At 45.0% G+C, this 15576-nt stretch overlaps 1 protein-coding gene and 1 long non-coding RNA gene across 3 annotated transcripts in view; both read left to right on the plus strand.

The window, feature by feature from the left end:
- The window catches only part of LOC101155308 (collagen alpha-1(XVIII) chain), a 43250-nt gene extending 32110 nt beyond the window's left edge, over window positions 1-11140 (plus strand). Inside the window, exons 18-45 of one of the 2 annotated variants that reach the window (XM_011489122.3) lie at window positions 108-242; window positions 2063-2122; window positions 2211-2246; window positions 2399-2443; window positions 2785-2847; window positions 3331-3366; window positions 3440-3523; window positions 3628-3693; window positions 3771-3833; window positions 3953-4042; window positions 4129-4164; window positions 4272-4325; window positions 5476-5532; window positions 5613-5672; window positions 5766-5807; window positions 6032-6118; window positions 6256-6283; window positions 6402-6470; window positions 6561-6586; window positions 6677-6775; window positions 6854-6995; window positions 7069-7142; window positions 7274-7402; window positions 9178-9225; window positions 9314-9376; window positions 9474-9671; window positions 9755-9870; window positions 9942-11140. In XM_011489122.3, coding sequence (XP_011487424.1) covers window positions 108-242; window positions 2063-2122; window positions 2211-2246; window positions 2399-2443; window positions 2785-2847; window positions 3331-3366; window positions 3440-3523; window positions 3628-3693; window positions 3771-3833; window positions 3953-4042; window positions 4129-4164; window positions 4272-4325; window positions 5476-5532; window positions 5613-5672; window positions 5766-5807; window positions 6032-6118; window positions 6256-6283; window positions 6402-6470; window positions 6561-6586; window positions 6677-6775; window positions 6854-6995; window positions 7069-7142; window positions 7274-7402; window positions 9178-9225; window positions 9314-9376; window positions 9474-9671; window positions 9755-9870; window positions 9942-10143 — 2208 coding nt within the window. In that variant the 3' untranslated portion in view covers window positions 10144-11140. The remainder of the gene's footprint in view (window positions 1-107; window positions 243-2062; window positions 2123-2210; window positions 2247-2398; window positions 2444-2784; window positions 2848-3330; window positions 3367-3439; window positions 3524-3627; window positions 3694-3770; window positions 3834-3952; window positions 4043-4128; window positions 4165-4271; window positions 4326-5475; window positions 5533-5612; window positions 5673-5765; window positions 5808-6031; window positions 6119-6255; window positions 6284-6401; window positions 6471-6560; window positions 6587-6676; window positions 6776-6853; window positions 6996-7068; window positions 7143-7273; window positions 7403-9177; window positions 9226-9313; window positions 9377-9473; window positions 9672-9754; window positions 9871-9941) is intronic. The other variant, XM_011489123.3, reaches the window with a different exon arrangement.
- A 1078-nt stretch (window positions 11141-12218) lies between these two features.
- Window positions 12219-15255, plus strand: LOC111946657. The gene is made up of 2 exons (XR_002872360.1): window positions 12219-13671; window positions 13782-15255. It is a non-coding gene; the product is annotated as an uncharacterized LOC111946657 (long non-coding RNA).
- The last annotated feature ends 321 nt before the right edge of the window (window positions 15256-15576 follow it).

Genomic DNA, 15576 nt, shown 5'->3' on the forward strand with positions numbered 1-15576 from the left:
CCTGCATAATGAAGCGTCTTTAGCAGGATTATGCCGCCTTTCAAAGCCTCACTGTGCTGTCAGCTGTTCACACCTCTGGGTCTGAGTTTGGGGCTCTTCTGTTTCAGGGAGACCAGGGGTCCTCAGGGTTCCCCGGCCTGCCAGGGCTAGCAGGTCCAGAGGGACAGCCTGGTCCCAGAGGTCCACCTGGTCCTCCTGGACCTCCAGGACCAGCAGCAAAAGGCTTTGCACCAGTGTATGAGGTAGAGCGAGGGCTTGTCGAGGCTGTGAGGATTTGTGAAGCTTGTGGTGCTACAACAGTTTGGAAATTATCCTGAACGACAAACAAAATGTTCAGTTTCAAAAATTTCAAAAATAGAACATTTTTGCTTGGGTGACGGACGTGCATGCTTCCATGTTGACCTTCGGAAACCTGATTAATCGTCTTCATTTTTCTTTCTATTCTCAACGCTGAGCTACAAACCAGCCAATCACAGACTAGAGGGTTCATGCTGATTGCTCAGGATTCCATCCAATCACGTGTCTTTGCCTGACCTTAAGGCTTGACCTCAGATACAGAAAACTTTAACGGTTCTGTTCTTCAGAACCCAGAAGAACCAAAAAGACATCTCTGCTTTGTATTTATGGGATTATTAATATAATGATTATTAGAAATGAAGGAATAAAACATTTAAATATGAAGAGAAAGCTGCATTTTTTAAACTTTTATATTTGTCTTTACTTTTGAGAAAATGACTCATAAGTTCCTTTCAGAATAAAACTCCCTGTTCACTCAGGATCATCAGCTGGAGTAAATGGACTTCATCTGAAACATGAGCGATTAAACGTCCTTTCCTCGGGTTCTCCAGTCTGCTGTGATGATCCGTCGTCCTTTTCTCTGCTGCTGTTTTCATTTATGAGCCGATAGAAAAACTGTCTGTGATTTATGAACAAAAATCCATCTTTTCTCCCCTGAACAGAAACTAAACTCTGCTGCACAAGATAACATGAAATGTAAATGTCTCAATGAAAACAGTGTTGCAGAGTTTCCAAACTTTCATGATTATTATGGTCTGTATTTGTGTTCATTCTGGAGGATTTTTAGATCAAACAGTCACAAGTTCATAAATCAAACTAAAATGACGTGTGTGCTGATAAAGTCACCCTTATATGTAAATGATCATAACTGTATTCATTTTCTGTCAGTGGATGGTAAAAGAACCACGTTTGGATATTTGGCTCCTGTTAGATCCATAAAGACACACGATTGGAGGAAACCCTGACCAATCAGCAGGAACCCTCTTGTCTGTGATTGGCTGGTCATGACGGCCAACAAATGCAAACATGAGACGTTTCATTTTTAACATAGAAAATCTTAGTAGGGCGGCCGTGGTGCAGCGGTAAGGCGGTCAACCCACGATCATAATTTTGCAGGTTCAATTCCCGCCTTGCCCGTCAAAGTGTCCTTGGGCAAGACACTGACCCCCACCTTGCCCCTGGTGGGAGGCTGGCGCCAGTGTTCAGCAGCAGAGCCACCATCTGTGTGAATGTGTGTGTGAGTGTGTGTGCGTGTGTGGGTGTGTGTGTGTGTGTGCATAGGTGAGTGGGTCTGTGACTGTAAAGCACCTTGGGCCTTGTAGGTAGAAAAGCACTATATAAGTATACACCATTTATTTTCAAATGGAACATTTGGTTTACAGTTTAGGAAAACGTCATTTTCAAAATGGACTTTTGTTCTGATTTAGTAATTTTATAAAGAAGATCGTCCAGTTAATGAAGCATTTTAGTGTTTCCAAAGGAGAGGAGGCTTTAGTTCTCCCCAAACTCCAAGAGATTTCCACGTTTTCCGTTTCCATCGTTTTACTCGGATCATTATTCGTTTGCTTCTTCTTCTGATTGGATCGTTCTAAATGAACCGATCAGGAACCACAGAGGCTGATCCGATCATCGTTCATGTGACTCTATCTTCCTCTGCACTGGTGCTGCTGGAGTGAATGCAGACCTCAGGTGTGTCTGACTGGAAGCTGCTGCAGAGGAGTTCAGCTTAGATGGGTCTGAACGGTTCTTTCTTCTGTTTCTTGAGGACCTGGAAGGATCTGGAATGCTGGATGACTTTGGAACCACATTGCTTGGAGGTCATCAGGTAGGAATGAGACGATCAACGCCTGCTGTCAGTTCTTCATGTCACTTGCTGCTGTGACGGTCACCTGAGATGTTCAACGCTTTTGTAGGTTTCCCCAGGAATTCCAGGACCTCTAGGACCGAAGGTATGTTCACGTGTCTGCAGCTTGTCTTCCTGATAGATCTCAGATGATGTCATTGTGCTGCTGAGCCTGGTTGTATTTCAGCTCAAACACATTTTCTTCACATTTCCTTCATAAGCTGTGTCCTTGTTTTTGGGCCTTGACGCTCGCTGTAGGGTAAAGACGGATTAGACGGCGTCCCAGGAACGCCGGGGCAAAAGGTGAGATTGTTACCTGCTGTTGAGCTGCCCAGCAGCAGTCAGACAAGCTTCTTTAAAGTCTGGTTAAAGGTCGTTCTGGGGGTGTGTGTCTATCTTTAAAAGGGGGGGATCTCACAGACTCCAAAAGATGCTTTGCTGTAAATCTGATCTAAGTTCAGAGGAATTTTTGGCTCTCCAGCAGCAAAGTCATTCATCACCCCACATTGTCCTGATAAATGTCTGTGTGAGGAGAGCAGAGCCACTTTGTTTTCATTTTCACATGATCGCAGAGCGGAAAGGGGCTTCGGGAAACTCTAGTCCTTCATATCAGAGGCTCATGCCACCAATTTCTCTTTTCTCAGGGAGAGCCGGGCGACGCTGGACCTCCAGGAACTCCTGGTTTGGAAGGACCAGAAGGATCCCAGGTCTGTTTCATCAAAGATCCTGACGCCTTGTGTCATTTCCTGTTTTTATCTAAAGCAGATAAAGCACAACAGAGGAAACAGAGGAGGAATCTGATCCCACAGAGAATCGTCTGTCTTTAAATGGAATATTGATATTTGGCAAATTCGTCTTTTCACTGCAGATTGACTCAAATCATTGAGTCAAAAGTGATCAGTGAGCATTGATGAGCACCCCCCCTCCCGTTACAGGAAGGAGTTTCATCTTCTCATCCTCTCTGTTCTGTTTAGCAGTAGAAAGCCGGCTGATCCGAGCTGAAACGGACTTTTTTCTTGGTCAGGAATCAGACACTGTCAGAGCAGCACAGATGCCGGCTGCTCTGAAAGCTCTGAAGAAAATATGATCACAGTCGAATTATCCATGACGAACTTCTAAACCTCCGTCACATAAATGACAAACATGAATATGAAACATGACGGAAATTTATGTCTTGTCCACATTTTCAGGGACCAAAGGGAGACAAAGGTGACCGAGGCCAAAAGGTGAAACCTCTCCTTAAGTCCTTCAGTAACACCTTCTATTTCAGAGGAGCTGAACTGACTGTTTGGTGTTTAGGGAGAGGCAGGACGAGATGGACTGGCTCTGCCAGGCCCCCCAGGACCTCCTGGACCTCCTGGACCCATCATCAACCTCCATGATGTAAGGCCATCCAGTCTGTCCGCCTGAAGAGTGAAGACTCTCCAGTTTCCTCAGGTTTCTCTGCGTTGTTCTGGACGATCATATTGATGCTGTGTTCTTCTCAGCTTCCCCTGAACGACACTGATGGTGCCTTCAATTTATCAGGAATTTTTGAAGCCCAGGGACCCCCTGTAAGTAAAAAGAGAAAACCATGATTCCTTTGTCCTGCATTTGGGATTCAGACCTTTGTTTACTCTGATTTTCAAAGGGACCACAAGGTCCAAAGGGAGACATGGGGTTGCCAGGGTTCCATGGATCTCCAGGACTAAAAGTGAGACAGATGCTGCTTCCTGCAGTTTGTCCCGCTCTGTGTCGCGTTCAGCATGATGGATTTGTTTGTGGTCCTGGTCTCCCGATGAACATTTGGTTTGCACGTGTGTTTGTGCTCAGGGGCAAAAGGGCGAGCCGGGGCTCGTCATCGCAGCAGATGGATCCATGATGTCACACCTGGCTGGACCAATCGGGCCCAAAGGAGTAAAGGTGAAATCTGCTTGACCTTCAGCAAGTCAGCTGACAGTGAGAGCCATGCATGAGTGTGTGCAGTATCTGAAAGTGTGTGTTTGTAGGGAGATGGCGGTCTTCCAGGACCTCCTGGAGTTCCAGTAAGTCTTCATAAAACCAACTTTAACCTTTTAATCATCAAAACATTTTTGGTCTTTTACTTTTTAAAGTAACTTCTCCATTTTCCTGTTTTTTAAATAACTAACAGGGGCCAGTGGGGCCAGCAGGACCCAAAGGGGACATTGGTCTCCCTGGACGTGCAGTAAGCAGCATCACCTCTGAACACGCACACCACCCTTACTGAAGAGCAGCTTTTGATTCCATTTGATCTATATAGCCCAGTATTACAACACAGCTGTCTAAACGGGCTTCATAGGGGCAATTCTTATAATACAAAACAACAGCTGATCGCTAAACTGAGCTAAACTAAACTAAACTAGACTGAACTAAACTAAACTGAGCTAAACTAGACTGAACTAAACTAAACTAAACTAAACTAAACTAAACTAAACTAAACTAGACTAGACTAGACTAGACTAGACTAGACTAGACTAGACTGAGCTAAACTAGACTGAGCTAAACTAGACTGAGCTAAACTAGACTGAGCTAAACTAAACTAAACTAAACTAAACTAAACTGAGCTAAACTAAACTAGACTGAACTAAACTAGACTGAACTAAACTAAACTAAACTAAACTAAACTAAACTGAGCTAAACTAAACTGAGCTAAACTAAACTAAACTAGACTGAACTAAACTAAACTAAACTAAACAGACTGAACTAAACTGGGCATCCCTCCTTCTCTTTTGATCAAGATGCTTCTAAAGGCTTCTGGTCATGATGATCTATCTATCTTTGGTTATTCATAGAGGAATCGGGCTGCAATGAGACAATAACCAGTAGGGGGCAGCAGAAGCATCTACTGCTGCTTACCTACAACATGAAGAAAACGGCCCGATTTCTCGCAGACTTACTGAAGTGAAAGACAAACAAACAGGAGTGAATGCATCATTCAGATTTGCATCAGTTCCCACTTCAGCTGTGCAAAGTTTTATGAGTCTGTTGTTGGATTTGAGCTTTTAGGTGGAGTCCCAGAGTTTTCATGGAACTGGTTTTCACATTCGAGTAAATAAATAAAACCTGGTTTCCTTGGAGCTGATCTGGAGCCGCCTGGTCGTCTTTGTGGTCGTTCAGTTTGTCACAGAGTTTGACCATCAACTCTGAAAACGGATGTCTGAGAAAACTGCAGATCTAAGCGCAAAACGGACAAACAAACGAAAACATGCTTGTTTTTCTGGGCTGCTTTTCCTTAAGCTTTAAACAGACTATGCTGTCAGTTATAAACGATTCCACTTCACCGTCTTCTCTGAGCCGCCACACAGGAATATTCTCTGATTTGTTCTGGACTGCAGGGCCGCCCAGGGCTGATGGGGCCTAAAGGAGAGAAAGGGGATCCCCGGGGGCTGCCTGTGAGTCTGTTTAAATTAAAAATACCGCTTCAACACGGTGTATTCCTTTCTTTCTAATTCCTTTTTTTCACTCGTGTCAGGGACTTCCTGGTCCTCCTGGACCTCCAGGTCGTCCTGGAATTTTCAACTGTCCCAAAGGAGTAAGAGTTCTGTTGTTGTTAGTCCTGCGGTTCCGTTTGGACCTGAATTTTACGTCTCATGTTCTGACCTTCGTTGTCCTCTGGTCCCTGAAGACAGTGTTCCCAATCCCCCCCAGACCCCACTGCAAAATGCCCGTAAGTGACCGAAAGAGCAGCACGCAGTCACAGCATGTCAGCGTTCAAACATTAGCAAACAAAACCACGTCAGCTCTTCATCCAGCTGTTCATAACCAACAACATGATCAGTCTGAACCCCCCCCTCTCCACAATATTCTCTCCCCCTCTCTTTGATATCCACTAAGCACAGACATTAACAAGCATGTGTTTTTCTTTGCCCCATCGATCCGTTCACCACTCAGAACTGGTTCAGAGTTGTTGGGAGATATTTCTGCATGCTGCATGTCAACACTGGAAAGGTGAACAATCGCTGTCAAGACCTGTCAGAGGTAGAACTCCATCCCATCCACAGTAAATCTGCACTTTCCTGCTCCTGCATGTGGTTTAGCATCCAACACTGGAACATGCATGTTACCAAATGCTGTCATCACCAACATGTGTTGCTGTTTCTGCTCTCTTGTTTCAGCTCAATCCCAACGGAAGCATTGCAGCTGGTAGGTCGGGTCCTTGCTCACACAAAACAGCCTTTTTATGGAGTCCAGGGAAAAGGGGTTTACTTCTGGGAGTCAAAAGCTTAGCGTTCTGAAGCGTTTCTGTCTTTTCGTGGTAAAGGTAACTGCCAGTCAGGGCTAAAAGGAGAAAAAGGGGAGCCGGGTCCTCCAGGCACAGCAGCTGCTCCATGTGAGTCAGCAGCTCCAAACACAACTTACACAAATGTACAGAAAAGCTCCAGGACTTCAGACTGTTGACCTGTTTCTTCTTCTGTTGCAGTCACTTTTGTCCCCAGAGGAAGTGTGGTACGTTTTCAGAAGCTTCCTCTTTGCTCTTGTGGGTTTAATGGCCTCCAGTTTCTTTTTCATGATGCTTTTGTGGGTGTGCACTCTCAGGGCTCCAGAGGAGACCAGGGCGTCAAAGGGGAGAAGGGACAAAAGGGGGACTCAGGGTCTCCAGGCCAACCAGGGATACCAGGGAGGTCCGGACTGGTGGTGAGTCCAAGCTCCCCACTTGGTGCATCCTTCCCAAAGAAACTTTGCAGAAACAAAATCCTCGCAATTTTATCTCAGGGACCCAAAGGGGACTCTGTGCTCGGTCCTGCAGGCCTCCCAGGAGTGCCAGGCCCACCGGGGGCTCCAGGCTTTGGCAGACCAGGTCCTGTAGGTCCCCCTGGTCCTCCTGGCCCTCCTGGTCCCCCTCTGTTTGGATCAGGTATTCCAAACATCTGAAACAGTCATCACAGCCGAAGCGGTGGACAAATGCTGAATCTGTTGTTGTTTGGCAGCTTGGTCCAATGTTGGTCCCCCAGGACCTCCAGGACCCCCTGGACCCCCTGGTGCTTCAAGCAATGCAGCAGCTGTGAGTTAACATGACCTGATGTCTGATGCTCTGACGACACAATGAAGCACAAAGCTGTAAAGTTCCCAATCATGAGCTGTGTTTGCAGCAACTAGCATCAGATAACATCAGGACACGGGCTTCTGTTTCAGATAAAAACCTTTTCGACCCGAGAAGGCATGATGCAGCAAACCCTCCGGGACGCAGACGGGACTCTGACATTCGTGACGGCGTCAGGAAGCCTCTTCCTGAAGGTTTCCCAGGGATGGAAAGAGATACAGGTCAAAAGTCTGCAAAAACCTGCCCCCTAGAAAGAATAAAAAACCATTAAATCAGCAAAAACAAATCTGTCAGTGGAGTCAGAGAAATGCTCTTACCAGGAATTCTTATTTTAAGAAAAACATTCTAGTCACCAACACACTTTCTTAAACTAAAAACTGAAAAAAGATGATTTTTCTTGCAAAACAGAAAATCAGAAATTATTTTTCTTAAATGAAGAGTCTTCAGATTCCATTTTTTCCGTTCAGTATTAGGCAGCCGTAATGAATCATCAGAAGTTCTTTTAGTGCCAGCCTGCAGGTTGATGCTTTGTGTTTTTGTGCTGTGGAGCTTCTTGGCTGTGCGTCAGCGGGAAGCCCTTCTGAAGGTGAAGCGGTCTGTCTTTTTGGGGGGGTGATTAATGATGTCCTGACAAACCTCCAGCAGCTCCCATTTATAAAAATCAAGCTGCTTTAACCAAACAGAGCTTTGTTTCCATTCATGCTGCAGCTTCGATGTCCCCCATCTAAACTGTCTGAGGCAGATTTTTCTGTTTGCTGCACACTGGAGGGTAAGAGAGGAATGTTTGGAGCAAAAACCGGCTTTTCCACTCTTCTCTGTTGTATTGATCTGGTTTAAGGGGACGCACTAAAGAGTCATTTCACATCAGATCCATGCTAAGCTGTGTTTGGTTCACATTGTGCACTTGTCTCTGGAATTAGACGGTTTTGCTTGAAGGATTGAATCAGATCAAATTCAAAAATGCAAGAAGTCTCAGGGAAATATTGTGATTGAACATAAAAGACCCACAAAAATCCTGCAAAAAGTGTTGTTAAAGTTCCACTCTGATCATCTTCTGATCAATTTTCAAAGGGTTCTCTGTGGTCTTTTCATGATGATTTTGCCACTTTTAGCCTAAATCTAAAAACCTGTGTCGTTTTCTAGGACATAGTCTCTGCAGAGCAGCAGGAGTTCATCAGAAATTCATTTCTGTTGTTGTGGGCAGAGAAACACCGCCCCCTTTCCTCTCCCCCTTGCTGAGGGCTCTGAGTTTATGGTTCTGCCGACATATTTTCTGTCACAAATATGATCTTTTTCAAACTGCATTTTTTATTCACAAGGATTTGACTAAATGAATTCTCAGAAATGCAGCTTTAAGCTTAATATTCTGGAAATATGTCCTCCATCTTCATAAAAAGGCCACGAGAAAATGTTAAAAACACCATTTTCCCCAGAGTGGATCTGCAAACAATGCCTCTTCTCTGCAGAAATGTCTTCATTTGTCTTTGGGTCCTAATGAAGGAGGTCAGGCCTTACTGGACTCAGTCCAGGTCAGAGTTGATGATCCAACAGTCAGAAAGAAACTTCTGGACAAACTTGGATCCGTGGACAGTTAAGGACGAAGACACTGCTGGACGGACTGGTGTTCTGATGAGACACTAGAGGAACCTTCTGGAATGTTTCTGTTACATCTGGACTGATTCAGGTTTAAAACAGCACCAGAGCAGCAGCCAAGCATGGTGGTGGGGCTGTAATGGTTTGGGAATGCTTTGCAGCTTCGGGAGAAGGATGAATGTTTGTTTCAGTGGTGTAAGCAGGACTTTACTGAGATCACTTTCACGTCTTACTTGGATGCTTTATGACCTTAGTGTTGAAAATAGTTTCTAAACACCAGAATTTGATCATTTTTTTTAATTTTGAAAGAAAATCTTTTCAGACGCAAAGACCTGCTGACAAATGTCTGATAGCAGATGTTTGTTAACATGACAGGACATGTTCTTTGGGTTCTTCTTTACAGCTTGGAAACCTGATCTACCTCTCCAGTAACATTATTCCACAGGACGAGGTATTTGTCCCACAATCTCAAGAGTTGGACAAACGAAAGCCCTGGACACCAATGTTCTCATTAATCAAACCACAACTTTTGTTTTCAGCCTCAAGCTGCATTTCATGTCAGAGGAGAAATGCTGCAAAGAATCCGCTCCAGTCCAGAAAGGGTGAGTGTAAAAGGCTCAGATGTCATTCACATGAACTTCTTAAATGACACGGGAAAAGGATTCTAGTCATTAATCCAGTGATTCCTCTCCTCTCAAGCTGACCCTGGTGGCCTTGAACCAGCCGCACTCGGGCGACATGATGGGGCTGGACGTGGCTGACCGCATGTGCTATGAGCAGGCAAAGGCCATGGGTTTGGCTCCCAACTACCGCGCGTTCATTTCATCCCACAAGCAAGACCTGGTCCATGTGGTCTACCCTGGCTTCAGAGAAACTCTACCAGTGACCAACCTCAGGGTCTGGTTTGGCCTCTTTCTACCAGCCTTCACTAAGCTGACAGCTCTTCCTGAATGTGTGTAACCCACCTGCTGTCCTTTCAGGGAGACGTGATGTTTCAAAACTGGCGTTCAATTTTCAGTGGCAATGGGGGGTCGTTTAGTCCCCGAATACCCATCTACTCCTTTGATGGGCGGGATGTCTTATTGGATCCATTCTGGTGTGTGAGGTTTGCTTTGCAGCTTTTTTGTTTGTCGTTTTCGTAACTTGTTGCTTTCCGCCGTCCGTCAGGCCGAAGAAAAGCATCTGGCACGGCTCAACCAGTCGCGGCCTCAGGATGGTGGACAAACACTGCGAGACGTGGCGTGCAGACGACCTCTCTGTGACTGGCCAGTCATCCAGCCTGACCTCAGGGCTGCTGCTGGGCCAGCAAACGCGAAGCTGTTCCAACGAGTACATCGTCCTCTGCATCGAGACCCACAAAAACCTTTGACCTTTTCCCTGCACCACTTTACACACCATCACTCCAAAACACCATCACCAGGATGGGTTCAGCTCATCCTGGGTGCTGCCATGTGTCCTGTTTGAGCTTCACCTCTTGCCTCCCAAACACCAACCTGTCGATCCGTTTATGAGGCCGTACATTACTCCAGAAGACGACTCCAGGTATGTTCTGTCCAGGTAAGACCAGGGGACATTGATGCTACGCTGAAGCTGAAATCACTGCAGAACTACTAGGAGGCATATTTAAGACTGTTGGGAAATAAACTCATTTGATGACAAGTGTGACAAAAAAACATCCAAAGCTCAATGTGGTCATGACATCCTGCCAAAAGCACCTTAAGTCTCCCTCCAGAACGAAGGTTCAGCAGTCCAAAGAAACATCAGAGGGACTGATGCAGAGATGTGGACGTCTCCAACATGTGGCAGTCCACATGTTTTCAGATGCAAAGTTCTTTTGTGACATTTTTCTTTCTGCTTTGTCCTTTTGGACTTTTTTATGACCTTAAAGAAAAACATTTCCACTGAAAGAGACGAGCAGAGTTCAGCCAAAGTCATCTTTAATGCACTGTACCGTATTTTCTTCTGTCATATCGTAGTTTATTCTATAGTTTTCATCCTCTTTGTCATTTTGGCTTCCCAACAGCTCTTTCCTCTACAGGGTTATTTAATTTAATGTCAGTGATTTATTTATACCGTCACAGCACATAAGGTGAAATCAGATGGTTCAACTTAAGAATGTAAATCATCATTTGTTTGTCAAATGGTTGTTTGTTCTCACTTTTTATCTGCTGTGATCTTTAGTTTTGTACTTTACCTTTTTTTTTAAAACAAAACTTGTCAATTTGAGGCTAAATTAAAGCTCAGAAGTAGAATTGATTTCAATTAAGGAAGCAAATTCGATTGATGTTGAAGAGAAAAACAATGAAAGAGCATGTTTTAGTAAAAATGCTGGTGCTTTGTTGAATAAATCCTTTTCTTTTCATAAATGTTTGTGTTTTATTCTCCATCACTTTAGATAACACAGTTCCTTCACTTATAATAATATGTTTTTAATAATGAACACTAATGAAATAAGAGCCGTCCCGCTGGTGTTGGGCGGAGGCAGTCAGTCTGGACCGAGGCGGTCAGTCTGGACGGAGGCGGTCAGCCTGGACGGTCTGTCTCAGGGCTCATGGAGCTGGAGCATCACTCTGCTGTTGTGTGAGAGGATGTTCCTTCTGACAGAATGTCTTTCTCTGGCCTCGTTGGTTTGTTTCTTGGCCTCAGAAAGCATAAAAAGAAGGTGGATGTTTACGATATGCTTCATTCAGCAGCTATTGGCAGATTTTTGTCATATTTGCATTGTTTTCCACATATTCTGTGTAAAAAAAACAACAGCTTTTCATGTGGAAAAAAAAGAACGACTTTTGTTTGGTAATTTACAACAAGTTTATGAAAGTGACATTGTTATAGAAGTAATTAACAAAATTAGGAAATAGTTGTTGCTTCTACTGAAAGTTTTAGGGGTCCTTCTTCTCTTCTCTCTCATCCAGGGCCGGCCCTGGTCTTCCGGGGGCCCTAAGCGAAATTTAATTTGTGGGCCCTCTAACTGATCAGCAGCACCAACAAACTGTAATGAGTTTTTTTCTTGGTAATATTAGAGAGCAGATTGTCTTGATATTTAATGCCCCAGCCGTAGAACGGCGTTGTGACGTTCCCCTCGCTGAGTGGAGGGTGAGTTGATACAAAGCAATGCACGGAGCTGACGGTGGTTCATTTCCATCAGCCACCTGCTTAGAACGCTGCCCTGCTGGTAGAAACGTGTGTCGCAGGCTATGAATGTTGAAATTTAATATTTATTCTACACATTCTTACAGCATTGGAAAACGTTAAGACTGTTTGTGTCTTGTTTTTCCTCCTACATAAACCATATTAAAACAAAAAATATATTTCTCTCCCCCATCTTTTTACATTTTCAAACATTTTTGAAAATGCTCCAGGGAGCCACTAGGGCGGCGCTAAAGAGCCGCATGCGGCTCCTGAGCCGCATGCGGCTCCTGAGCCGCATGCGGCTCCTGAGCCGCATGCGGCTCCTGAGCCGCATGCGGCTCCTGAGCCGCATGCGGCTCCTGAGCCGCATGTTGTCGACCCCCGCACTAACCCATTAGGGGACAGCGCATCATGTGTACCAGGGACGGCCATTTTCTCTTAACACAATTTTTAGAGAACATTCTAAAAATCGTTTTTGTCTTCCGGTTATTTATGACATAAGTCTCCAACTTGGTTCATCTTTAGTCTGGTAGGAGAATCAACGACTTCTGTGCTATAAGATAGGTGATGAAGGTTGATATTAGAGCTACAGCTAACTAGTAGTGAGACAGGTACCTAGAAGACTAGAACCGACAGGAGGGCTAAACCAACTAGAACTAACTATTAACAGAGGAGGATGTAGATTTTTCTTAAATACGTCAAGAAGAAGCTGCAACTCAATCATGATAGTACCTTCACGCCACAAACACTACATTACTATACTTACTAAATCATTGTCTTTCTAACTCTAACTCTAAAAGTTGGTGCTCTCTATTATTAACCATTAAATATAAAAACTAAATAGAAATATACTAAACCTATAATTGTTGCTAGTTAAATTAATAGTCTATAAATAAAAGTTTTACTTACCTACACCACAATCCCTCACCTGCCCTCCAGGTGTTGCTCTACCTGTATTACATCTACAGTATGCAGACCCTCCACACATCCAAGCTGCATTCTGCATGGATCTATCTAAATGCACATCTTCTTCTGGGATCCTCTTCTCCTGGTCCTCCTTCCTCTGGGAGGGGGGGGCAAAGATGAAGCCCCCCTTTCCGGTCGTCCTGACTCCTCCTAGCCACAGCTTGAATTGTGAGGCGACTGAACACCTCGATGTTCCTGACTGGGACTTGAACCTGCGCTCTCCCGCTTCAAGGACAGAAACACTCCCACTGTGCTAATCTGTCTACAGCAGGACTGTGTTGCTTTGTTCCTTTGAGCTGATGACTGTCAAGGAGCGGCAAAAACTGACAACAACAAAACTGAGACGGGGAATTGAACCAGCGCTTCTCTGCTTTGGAGATCAAGTCAGTTCCATCGCACTATTCTGGACATCAGTCAGCACTTTGTCGATCACCATTTTTCCTCCATCTGGTGCTTTCTGGGATTTGAACCAGCACCTTCTTGCTCTACTGTCTCCTTTCATCTCCATCAGTGCAACCTTGAAGCTGAAGTTTGATTGACAGTTGACGACCTCACATCACCAGTTGCTGCTGCTTCACCGGAAGTGTTTGGTTTGTTTTTTTCCTTGGTTCACATCCTGAAAGTGGATCACGGGTGGATGGAGGCTTTGGTGAAGCATGTGGTAGAAACTCGTGTGTTTACTTTGTTCTTTTTCTCCAAGCAGGAACTCTTTCTTTTGCTGATGATGCAGCCGTATTACGTTTTTGATGGGAGTATAATCTTCATACGGCGCCATTAAAATCTCAGACTCCGTCTCACTTAAGTATGGCGCTCTCCATTTAATTACATTTTTTTTTCTGTTATCCAGGTACGGTGCAGTTTTCTCATTTTGTCATGTTCTTTTTGTGTTATTCTACATGCTGTGGGGGGAAGGTGCTAATGAGAATGCGCACTGAGACTGCTGCGAGCTCTGGCCGAGGGGGAAAAACACAGAAGAAACTCTGGACAGCATCGTGAATTTTTGTTTTCTGTTAACCAAGATTAAAAGAGATTGACTCAGCATCCAAGCGTGGTCTTTTAGTCACTGGAACACAACGCAGAGCAGGACTTACCCAGTTACAGCAGCACCGCACCGTTACCAACCTGCTAACAGGTTCTGGGCCCAGGAGACGCCTGAGACTATAAAGTGTGTTTTCCACTTTTGTGAGGAAGTTGACACCATGAGCAGATGAACAGCTGATGCAAGCCGCTGGTCCCGGCTTCTGTTCGACGGAGATGAGAAGAACTATGGCCTATGGGAAACCAAGTTTCCCATAGGTCATTCTAAATGCGCCTGACCCTGATGATGACGATGAGGATCCAGCTAAAAATGCGGAGGCATGAGCTGAACTGATCCAGTTTCTGGATGACAAGAGACTGTCGCTGGTGATGCGTGAGGCAGCAGATGACGGCCGCAAGGCGCTACAGGTCCACAATAAAGGAAAGCCTCGTATCATCAGTCTTTATACTGAACTGACTTCACTGAAAAAGCCGGCCAATGAAAGCGTGACAGAATATATAATCGGCGCTGAGACAGCGATCACGGCCTTGAGAAACGCCGGTGAAACCCTGAGCGATGGTCGGCTGGTTGCCATGGTCCTGAAGGGGCTACCTGAGTCATTCCAACCATTTGCAATCCATGTGACACAACAGGATGAGACCATGTCATTTGCAAAGTTTAAAACAAAGCTACGGAGCTGTGAGGACACTGAAAAGATGCACGCGACCGCAGCAGGTGACAACGTGATGAACGCCCGCGTGCACCAGAGGGAGACCTGCCAGCCCAGGTGAGCGAGGAGCAGAGAAGGCGACAAAGGACTTTGTGTGCTTCAGATGCGGCCTGAAGGGACACCTGGCCAGAACCTGCCAGCACAAACTGTGGTGCAGCTTGTGCAAAAGCAGCACGCACCGGGACAGCACCTGCAGACGCAGACAGCACCTGCAGAGGACCAGACGACGCACACAAAGCCTGCAGCGAGACGATAAACCAGGAGAAGGAGTTTGCTTTCCGAGGGAGCAGACATTAGATGGTCGACTGTGGAGCAACTTCACATATCATCACTGATCACAGGAAGTTCAGACGTTTTGATGAGAACTTCCAGGCTGGACCACTCTGTGTGGTGTGGTCTGACTGACGGCACAAAGTGTAAAGGGGTGGCGGAGCGTCGTGGTGATGCGGAGGTCTGTCTGATTGACAGCAGAGGCTAATTTAATTTGTGGGCCCTCTAACTGATCAGCAGCACCAACAAAATGCAACTGTTATTGTGATAGAAATGAGACATTTTGTGAATGTATTATTGTTGCTGCTGAAGAATTGAATACAGTTTATTGCTTGCATGTTGGATGCACATTTAGTGGTGCCAAAAAATTTAAAAGAAAAAAATATGAATGAAAAATGTATATAGATATATATTTTTTAATGTAACATTAGGCGCTCAACAAATTAAATTCACAAAACTCCAACTTATTAAAAACAGAAACTTAATAGAAAAATAACGATAAAGCAATCCAAAATAAAGAACGCAACAGCTCAATGATGGGGATTTAGGAAAGTCAGAGTCTTTATCCGTCTGAAAAGGACCTCTTTGCACCAAATCCATTCTTCCTGGATCAGAGAGCGGTTGGCCGTTCAGCTGGACCAAACTCACCAGCAGCAGCATCAACGTTTCAACAGAAGATGTGGTGACAG

Source organism: Oryzias latipes, chromosome 20 (assembly GCF_002234675.1).
Source record: "Oryzias latipes chromosome 20, ASM223467v1".
Classification (NCBI taxonomy): domain Eukaryota; kingdom Metazoa; phylum Chordata; class Actinopteri; order Beloniformes; family Adrianichthyidae; genus Oryzias; species Oryzias latipes.